At 63.4% G+C, this 10,305-nt stretch overlaps 1 protein-coding gene across 1 annotated transcript; it reads left to right on the top strand.

Moving 5' to 3' along the window:
- Positions 1 to 322: 322 nt before the first annotated feature.
- BNC1 (basonuclin zinc finger protein 1) lies at positions 323 to 9,807 on the top strand (the record flags this gene model as incomplete). Its single annotated transcript, XM_084254109.1, has 6 exons — positions 323 to 409; positions 1,197 to 1,280; positions 1,625 to 1,724; positions 2,640 to 2,875; positions 4,496 to 6,216; positions 9,123 to 9,807. 6 exons carry the CDS (start codon positions 323 to 325, stop codon positions 9,805 to 9,807), a joined length of 2,913 nt encoding a protein of 970 aa, XP_084110235.1.
- Between the last annotated feature and the right edge of the window lie 498 nt (positions 9,808 to 10,305).

Here is a 10,305-nt window from a genome sequence, read left to right on the forward strand (position 1 = left end):
TCGATTGCCGCATCCATGGCGAGAGGATGTTTCGTTTCGCAAGAAACCACCAAACTCTCTTCCCAAGTGGTGCCATTTTGCATCCCCACCAGCAGGGAGTCTTGGAATCCAGCCGGCACCCCCTGCCGGCGCTTGGTGCTGCCACCATTCTGGATTTTGACTATTCTGCTCGGAGGACAAAGGCTCACGAAGACACGACGGAGGGTCTCGCCACAGTCGTCGTTACGCAACGGCCCAACTTACTGCATTCTCGCCACCTGGGAAAGAAACTGGTCAAAATGTAAAGCGTCTGTGCCTCAGCGGGCGCCGTGGCGAACGGGAGATGATCCTGGGTGGGAGCAAAGGCGCAGGCGCCTTCTACCCGGAGGGGGGCTTGCCCCGGGGCTGTATCAAGAAGCCCCCCAACTCAGCACTGAGGGGAAGCAGGCCAAGGCTCGAGGAGGGTCTCCAAGAAGGCACGCAGGGGCCTCCGGGCGCAAGGGCCGAAGCTGACCAGCGGCCCCTGGGGAAATACCAGCCAAGACCGCAGTGGACACCACTTCCCAGCGGGCGGCCGTAGTGAGAGACAGGAACGCGCGTGGGCAGGGGTGGGGCGTCTGGGGCCGCAAACCCCAGGACAGGGACATCCATCGGTGCCACCACTTCCGAGGCGTTCGGCCGTTTCTCTGGAAGTTCACCACGGCCTGTCCCGCGACCTGGATTCCCCTCCTCGGACGTGCCTGGAGGAGCAGCGTGGGAAGCGCGTGGCCCCCAGACTGCCACACGGGGCCCCTTCGGGGGTGATGAAGACAGGCTACACTCAGCCTGGCGTGGCGGTCGCACCGCCTGTGACCGTGTCGAGACATTCAGTTGTCCCAGTTAAATGGCGGAATCCGTGCCGTGGGGTCGTGTCTCAGAGGAAAGTTACTTTTCTAAAAGATGCCAGCAACCCGGCGGGCATCAGCCATCACTCCTGGCACCACGCGCCGCCCAGGGTGCCCGCAGCCCGCCTCCTGCCTCTGCATCCTGGCCTGCCCTTGAGTCCATGTACGGGGCGCCTGGGCCTGAGCCTCTCGCCCCCCTGCGTGCCCCCAGGGCCCCTCCGAGCTGCCGCCCGCAAGGGCTCCTCCCTGCTTGTTGCCGCCCCGTGAGCTCCCTGTGCCCGTGCTCGTGCTTCCCCCTGCTGACTCGGAGCTCCTGCTTTTTGCCTGTTACAGATGCTGCTGCCACGAACATTCGAGCGCAAGTTTCCGTTGCTCTTGGGCCCTGTCCCCCAGCCCGTGGAGGCACCTTCCGTCCCAGTGTGACTGGCGGTTCGCAGCCTCCCTTCCCTCACCCCGCACCAGCCTCCGCCGGCCTCAGGGTGGCAGCTCCGCTCGGCCTGGCCATGAGGTGGACTGTGTGACCGCCCGCTCTCCCCCTGTACTTAGTAACCAGCAGGAATTTCTTTCTACCGTTGTCTTTGCTTGGAGAAGGCCCCGTGTCTTCGGCCCGGTCTCCCGTGTGCGCGTGTCTGCGAAGCGCTCGTCCGCCGGCATGTCTCCGTCCACACCCCTGGGCGGCCGGCGGGGCGCGGGCTGAAGGCTGGGCCCTGCGCTGGGCCCCCCGCCCTCCACTGCCCTCAGCAGCTGTGTTCTCGTTGCAGGGTGTCGGCTGTACCCTCGACTGCGCCTGCCAGCGCTTCCGGCCCGGGAAGATGAACCACCGCCAGTGCGAGCAGTGCCGGCACGGCTGGGTGGCCCACGGTAACTGCTCCCAGCGGGGTGTGGCTGGGGGGCCCACGGTGACTGCTTCCCAATGGGGTGTGGCTGGATGGCCCGCTGTAACTGCTTCCCAACAGGGCGCCCCACACATGATGGGGCCCCAGGAAGGGATCACAGGTAGCATTTCTGAAGCCTCTGTGTGCCAGGGGGTAGGCCTGACACTTCATACTGGGGAGTCTCCCCACCTGCAGAAGGAGTGTCCCCCCCGTAGCAGCTGAGGCTCGAGCGTGCTCTGCAGCCAGAGAGCGAGCACTCCTGTCTCCCCAGCACCGGGGCACCAGATAAAGTAGGGGCTCCACGCTGCATTTTAATTTGGGATAAACAGTAAAGAACGCAGTGGCCTAAGCGTATCCCGGTGACTGTGGTGTAAGCACGACTTCCCTCTTCTGGTTCGCTGAAGTTCACGTTCCGCCTGCCTGGGCATCCTGGTGTTTTGCTTTGGCTTTCTGCTAAGCCTGCCAGCCCTACGCCCGCACAGCCGCTTCAAGTGTGACTGTGTCACTAGAAGGGAATCCCTCATTTCCTTTCACGCTAGCTCACTTCAAGCTAAATTTCAATCAGGAGGTGGCTGCGTCTGCCACACCCAACGCCTGGAAAGGGGCAGACAAGGCTCAACCCAGGCCTTCAGGGCCAAGGCCCAGCTCCACCCAGACGCTGCCTCCAGACCCTCCATCCTCTTAACCACACCCTCTGGGGCCCTGTCTGCTCCCCTTTCCTGGCATGGGAGACATTCCACACGTAAGGATGCCACAGAACAGGGAGATGCCTCGGGCCACCCATGTTGCCATGCCCGCTGTGTGTGTGTTTCCTGGAGCAGGTAGCGGAGAGTCGGGCCGGTGCCCACAGCCCTGAACCGTGAAAGCTTTAAAAGCAGCGTTTCTCCATTTGACCTTGCAGCTCTAAGCAAGCTGAGGATCCCCCCTGTGTACCCCACAAGCCAGGTGGAAATCGTCCAGGCCAATGTGGTGTTTGACATCAGCAGCCTCATGCTCTACGGGACCCAGGCCATCCCCGTCCGTCTCAAGATCCTGCTGGACCGGCTCTTCAGCGTGCTGCCGCCGGCCGAGGTGCTGCGCATCCTGCACGCGCTGGACTGGACGCTGCAAGATTACGTCCGGGGATACGTGCTGCAGGTGGGCTCACGGATGGGCAGGAGGCCCTTGGGCTGCAGGGAAGCCGTTGCTAGTCTTCTAGGGCCTTAACCCCCTCCTTACATTCTGAGGGAATTCCAGTGCTTTCCTTGAGGTATCAGGAAACTCCAGAACCCGCAGCGGGTGCTGGAGGGGAACTCATGTCACAGAGTGTGGGGAGCAGCTACAGCTTTGCACCCGCCCCTCTCTGTGCGCCCCCCCACCCCCTCCGCTCCCACCCCCACCCGTGCCCCCTGCTTTGTGCCGAGTCTGTCCTGTGCTTGCGTGGTCCTGCGCCCTGGGCTCAAGGCTCCTCTCTCTCTCTCTCCTCTCCTCTCCCCTGAGCAGAGCACCCTACCTGCGCCCCTGCCCTCCCACGGGCGGGCTTCGTGTTCCCATCCTGACCCCCCATCTCAAGCAAAGAGCAGGCTCCCAGTAGGAATTACATCACTCTCCTGGTGGGGGAAACAACTCCAGCACTTTCTCTTGCCAACACACTAGAGAATGTCAGCTCGCTTTGGTGAAACTGTCAATGAACCGGGCATGAGTGTTTCCAAGACTCACGTCCACCTTGGCCTGCTGCTCGTCGGCCATTGCGCTGAGTGGGCTGCGGCAGCCCTCGCGCGGCTTCCGGAACCGTGCCAGGTGGATAGGCCTGTCCCCATCCTCCAGCTGAGCAGCCAGGGCTGGGCATGCTGCCCGGCACAGAGGTCGCTGGAGGGGGGTACCCCCTGGAATGGAGATGGCGCTTTCTGGCCTCCCAGCCCATCCCCTCCCTGGAAACACGTTTGCTGGCCCAAGTGTGGGACCCCAGAGCCTGGAAGCAACCTTTTATGTAGAGTAGCATTACGATCTTACATTATGACAGAGATCAATATTTAATGATCCTAATCATCTTGCTTTCTAGTGTTAGTATTAAAAATATGGAATCAATTACCTTGAACCTCTAGTGCATGAAAAATTTATGATGTTACATTCCTCATCATCTTCAAAACTCTTACATGCGCTGCGAAAAATCTCAGTAGGCCATCAAATACACGTTCTGTGATAAAATATTTATTGTAGATTTGGGGAAAGTTAGGCCTGGCTAGAGCCTGGAAGAGCTGCAGCCCGCCCTGTAATTACAGCTCCGCTCTCCCGTCCTGCAGCCGATCAATACCGCTCATTTGTTTTCTGATGTTCATTGCTTGGGAAGATTATTGACCCCACAGCGAATGCTCGAGCTACAGCGAGGGCTGAGTGCACCCCCCGTGCTCTTGAGATAAGGAAGTTACCTTGGTTCAGAGGATACATATTTTAATTTTAGTGGGAAAAGTTACCACGCCTGATGCAGCACAACCTATGGCTTTGAAATCAGACGGAAAAATCATCATGGGGTTTCCCTGAGGCCTGATCAGATCGGTCTGTTTCTCTCCTTTGGGCGCTACTTGCGTCTGTGTGGTTAACTTTCTGCGCAGACTTTTTGGGCTGGGAGCGCGGGTGAGGGTCGGACGCTGTGCTCTCTCGGCCAGAGGGGAGGTCGTTTCTGCGCATGTGCGGAGGGGCCTGGTGCTCAGGCGCCAGGAGGCTTCCTAGGAGGGCAGGAAGGAGCCGGGACTGACTGGCTCTTGCCTTCGGGTGCAGGACGCGTCGGGGAAGGTGCTGGATCACTGGAGCATCATGACCGGCGAGGAGGAGGTGGCTGCCCTGCAGCAGTTCCTGCGCTTCGGAGAGACCAAGTCCATCGTGGAGCTCATGGCCACCCAGGAGAAAGAGGAGCAGCCCCTCCTGCTGCCTCCCGCCGCCGCCAGCATTGACATCCGGGCCTTCATCGAGAGCTGCGGCCAGCGGGGCACCGGCCTTCCCGGCCCCGGGGGCCGGGGGAGCCCCAGCAGTACACACCCCTTCGAGAACCTCGTCAACAACATGACTTTCCTGCTGCCTTTCCAGCTCCTGAACCCGGTGGCCCCCGCACTGATAGGGGCGCTGCCTGAAGCCTACCTGCTGGAGCAGGCCCCGGCCCCCCAGCCCCAGCCAGAGGACGGCTCCGCCATTGCCAAGTCCCCGCCGGGGCCGGCTGAGAAAGAGCCGTGTCTGGGCTATCCCGAGACTGTTAAGAAGGAAGGCGGCGCTAGCCCCTACCCCACTGTCACCCAGATGGAGGGGCCACAGCTGTCCCCCGAAGCCAAAGTGAAGTCGGAGCGGAGCGGCCTGGGCACCAAGAAGGGCCGGGTGTTCTGCGCGGCCTGCAAGAAGACCTTCTACGACAAAGGCACGCTCAAGATCCACTACAACGCCGTGCACCTGAAGATCAAGCACAAGTGCACCGTCCAGGGCTGCAACATGGTCTTCAGCTCGCTGCGCAGCCGCAACCGCCACAGCGCCAACCCCAACCCGCGGCTGCACGCGCCCGCCAACCGCAACAGCCGGGACAAGGACCTGCGGCACAGCCTGGGCCTGGCCGCCCGCGCCCCACGCCCCGCCTTCCCGGGGACCCCGCCCACCTGCCCCAGCCTCGGCCACCACGGGGTGCTCTTCCCCAACCTGAGGACGGTGCAGCCCGTCCTGCCTTTCTACCGCAGCCCGGCCACCCCGGCGGAGCTGGCCCACACGCCCGGAGTGCTGCCGTCCCTGCCCCTGCTGTCCTCGGCCATCCCGGAGCAGCTGGCCTCCACCGCCATGCCCTTCCACGCCTTGCCCAAGAAGAAGTCCCGGAAGTCCAGCATGCCCATCAAAATCGAGAAGGAGGCCGCGGAGCTCGTGCGGGAGAAGAGGCTCAGCTCGGACGAGGAGCCGCCCCTGCAGGGCGCCAGCGGGGAGGAGCCGGAGGCCTGCAGTCCTGGGGCCACCAGCACGCCCCCGGGGAGCCTGCGGTCGGGGCTGGCCCTCCCCGAGGCAGAGAGGCCTCGCCACGATGGATCCAGGCCAGAGTCCAGGGGCGCCCTCGGCCGCAGCCCCGAGCCAGCCACCTGCCACTCAGAGAGGGGCGGTGAGCAGGCGCCAGGCCCGACAAAGGCCCCCAGGGAGGAGGAGGATGGTGTCCGGGAGCGGCCGCTGCCCCCCGGGGTGGAGCCCTGCGTCTCGCTGCAGGGGCACATGCTGGCCGGCGGGCTCTTCGGTGCCCTTTCCCCCAGAGGGCTGGCCTTTCCCGGCTTCGAAGACCCTAGAGAATTGGAGCCGGGTGGCCAGCGGATGTTCTCCAGCAAGGAGGGGGAACCCCGCTTCCAGTGCGACGTCTGCAAGAAGACCTTTAAAAACGCGTGCGGGGTGAAAATGCACCACAAGAACATGCATGCCAGGGAGACCCACGCGTGCACGGTGCAGGGCTGCAGGGCCACCTTCCCGTCCCGCAGGAGCAGAGACAGGTAAGACCCCCAGCGGCCGTCATGTCTCTGACCGCTAGCGTCGGTCACCTGGAGGACGGCAAACCCGGCCTGCGCTCGGCACTCCCGCTCGGCGGGCCCGCGGCAGGCCCAAGCACGCTGCTGAGGCCCTGGGAGCCTGAGGCCCCGGGAGCCTGAGTCCGCTCAGCCTCCAGGCCCGACCTTCAAAGGGCAGGAGGCCACTGGCCAGTCTGTCCCTCTCCCTCTGCATGGGGTTGATGCATCTCTTCAGCCCCGAGATGTTACTGGAGTGACGATGGGGTCGTGTCAGCGCAGCACGTGCCACCTCCTGCCTGTCCGCAGTCGGGATGGTCTGACTCAGTCATGTGTCTGTGCAGGGTGGGCTGAGGAGCAGGAGCTGGCATCAGAAGAGCGGGGGGTGGGGGGGGCTTGGCAGGGGTCCCCGGCACCTCCCCGCCCGGCTTTTGTTCTGTCCATCGAGTGAGACGGCGTCTCTGGTCTCTAGCTGACCCGCTCTGTTCAGAAGAATACTCGCTGCTTGACTGAAGAGCTTTAAAATACGAAGACAGCAAAGAACGAAGGCAATTAGCGGGTGGGGCTTGTGATGTTGGTGGAAAGCTGTCGTGTGGGCTACGCACACACATGCTCACACGGGCGCGCACACTCGAGCTGCTGCAGAGGAGGGTCGGTGGCCACGTCCTCCGCATGCCGGGGTGCGGCTGGGCCTTGCCATGGCGCTGGTGCGTGTCTCCGTGGCTCGAGTGGCATCTCCACACGTGAGGTCGGCTCATCCCCAGCCAGGAGGAGATGAGCTGGTGCACCGGCGGGTGTGAGGAAGGGCCCGGCTTGCCAGTGAACGTGATATGACGAGTGGCCAACAGCGTCAAAGCGCTCCAGCGGCTCAAACGCACATGACTGGAAGCAGTGCCCACACCACCCTGCCGCAGGTCGTGGGCCCGATCTGTCACAGGGCGAAATGCCCAGCCTTCACACCCGCCTGGGTGGGGTGCGCGCCGAGAGCCGCACACAGCGGCTATTAGCTAAAATTCCCCCCTCTGTGGTGGGGTGGTAAGCCCCACACCAGGACACCCCAACTAGCAAGCCAGCCTTCTCCATTGTCCTGCAAGGGGAGGGTCTGTTCATGACGCCGGTGACATCAGGGCCAGGAACCAGCTCGCCAGCGGAGGAGCCTCGGTGCTTATGGTGCTCTCCGGCCAGCAGGTCCAGTCCAGGATACTTCTTCATTTCGTATTTATTTTTTATGTTTTTAATATTTCCCTTCCTGGCCTGTTTGTGGCTGCAAGCCTCCTCTGCCAGCACCGCCCCGTGCGCACACGGAACGCGTGGCGCGTGCTGATGGAAGGCACCAGCCGTGCAGTCTCGGACTTGCCTCATGTAGAATCTGACTTAAGTTGTGCTGCGGCGGTCTGGGTCTCCCACTGCTTCTGGAGTCGGAGCTGAGCTCCGTGTTGCTGTGAGGATAGCTGTTACTTGGCGGGGAGCGCACCGCTACGCCACCTTCCCCAGAGCCAGCGCGGAGCAGGCCCTCAAGCAGCGAATCGCAGCTGACGGTGGTGGCTGCTCCCGTGGGTGACATGCCACCTCTGTGGGCGCACAGAGGGCATCGAACCAGACTCTTCAAGTGGTTTGGGAGGGCTTCCTGGAAGAAGGGGTCTGTCCAAAGTGGCACTTCCCGAACATTTCAGTCTCCCAGTCCCCTTACAAAGTCTTAAAACCTTGGGACCCTCAAGAGCTTTTGTGCACTTGGATTTTTATCTCTGTCAATATTTGCTGTATTAGCAATTAACCCTGCAAGATTTAGTATTTATCACACCACCCTCCTCCTTTGTGGCGGGGAACCTGGAGCCTCCCCTTTTCCCGGGCCCCCTCTTACACCAGCACCAGAGCGGGGCGAGCAGGAGCAGCTTGCCGGGGCAGGACAGATGTGCGGGGGCCGTGGAGACACTTTGTGTAAAATTTTAGCAAATTCTCTACATGATAGGGACCATCATTCCACCAGGCCCGTTTGTCTTGTGGATTCAGAAGAGGAAATCCAGTTGGTTCTCCGCTACCTGGTGAGGGCGTTTTTCCCGCGCTGGCCCTGGCACGTGTCCTGCCTGCTGGGGGGTGGTTTCCCTGTTTGCAGCCTCGGGGCGCCTGGAAGGTGGCCCCGGGGAAAGGGCTGTTTCCCTAGGGAGGCGTGAGCGTGGGCCTGAGCAAGGCCGACTGTGAACTGACAAATTACGTCCAAATGACACATGTGAGGCGCAGGCGGCGGCATAATGGGCACCTTTGCCCGCCACGGGGAGGTGTCTGGGCGGGCACGGCGGGCTCGGTCGCTGCGTTGGCAAACCCTGTCTGGGACAGACGGCAACGCTGCAGGTGGGGGCTGAGCTCAGCAGGCGCCCGCGCCCAGAGCCAGGCCGTGTTTGCAGACGCTCCGGCGTGGGGCGCGCCCCGGGAGCTGAGGTCTTCAGCGGGCACATTAGAAAGACAAACGTGAGCCGTCAAGGCCGATCTCTCTCCTCTCTGCCGCCCACGATCACCGCGCTGTGTGACGCCAGCCGGGCCGCGGGGCCAGGGGCCTCTGTGCAGCCGGGAGGCACCTGTCCTGGCGCCTAGTTCCTTGTAGCTTGAGCCTCTCTCCCGGGGCCCTTCTGGGGACCCTCAAGCAGGCTCGACACCCCCCTGGCCGGATTCCAGCCGCACCTGGTACCTGTCGTTGGCCTTGGCCGCGGGACTGAGGGGAGCTCGGTACCCCAGCCCTGCCTGCGCTCCCTGTGGTGGCTCCTCCCCGGGGGCGGGCGGGTCTGGTGGGAAGCTGGAGTCAGGCGCCTTGTGCCCCTCCCGGCCTCTAGCCCGTGTCTTCGTGCAGTGGGAGGACGTTGCCGCAGCCCACGTTGCTAACCATCTCCTCACTCCCGTAGACACATCTCCAACCTCAACCTCCACCCGAACGTGCTGAGCCAGGAGGCGCTGGAGAGCAGCAGAGGCCACTTCCCGGCCGCCTACCTGCAGAAGGACGCGGCCGCAGCAGCCTACCCGGGCGCGGCTCTCGCGCAGCCAGCCCCCCAGACCTCGGTCATCTTCCAGGGAGCCAGCCGGATGGGCGGCCTGGGCTGCCCCCTGGCCCCGGTCCGCAGTGCGGACCTGGAGGGCTACGCGTCCCGGCCGGCCAGCGAGGGCGCCGTCCTGGACCTGAGCGCCGCTTCCAGCGTGAAGTCAGAGGGCAGCAGCCGCTCGTCCTGGGACTCCGACGGGGCGAGCGAGGAAGGCAGGGTGCTCCTGGAGGACAGCGACGGGCCCTGCGGAGGGCCCAGCCCGGCCCCCGGGGAGGACGAGCACCCCCTCTGTGTCCTGATGGCCAAGGCCGACCCGAACCTCACGAGCCTGCCGGCCGGGCCACCCACCACCTGCCAGCTCTGCCGGAGGAGCTACAGCAGCCAGGGGGCCCTGCGGGCGCACCACAAGACCGCGCACCTGCGCCAGCTGCACAAGTGCCGAGTCCCGGGCTGCGAAACCGCGTTCGCGTCGGTGCGCAGTCGCAACAGACACAGCCAGAACCCCAACCTGCACAGAAGCCTGGCCTCCTCACCGAGGCCCCCCCAGTGACGACCGGAGGCCCAGGTGTGGCGGCCGCCGCCAGGCCTCGGGAATACGGTCGTCCAAAAAAAAGGCTTCTGACTCTGCTCCAGACTGGGGCAATGCGGGGCTGGCCCCTGGTCCACAGCAGGGTGAAGCCTGTGGGAGGCGGACGAGCAGCCCCGCCTGTTACTTCTCTGTGCCCAAGAGGTTTCTCACTGACAAAAGGAAAACTGGCAGGAAGGCTGTTCCCCAGGTTTGTTTACACATTCCCTGGGAGAGCTGGGGCCTGCACACCCCGTCAGGCCGCACCCACGGGTCTGGCCATGGGCCTGCAGAGCGAAAGGTCAAGCGGCCGTCGCGGCTGGAGCCGACGTCTGCCGTTCTCAGCCCTGCTTCCCCAGCCGCATCCCAGGCCGAAGATGTCTTTGGGGCTCTGCCTGCGCTTGGAGCGGTGAAGGGCATTTCTGGGTCCCCACTGGGGCCTCATTGCTTCCTTCAGGGAGTCCCGAGGGGGAGCAGGGTGCC

The sequence above is a fragment of the Talpa europaea genome (assembly GCF_964194135.1).
Source record: "Talpa europaea genome assembly, chromosome: 14".
Taxonomy (NCBI): domain Eukaryota; kingdom Metazoa; phylum Chordata; class Mammalia; order Eulipotyphla; family Talpidae; genus Talpa; species Talpa europaea.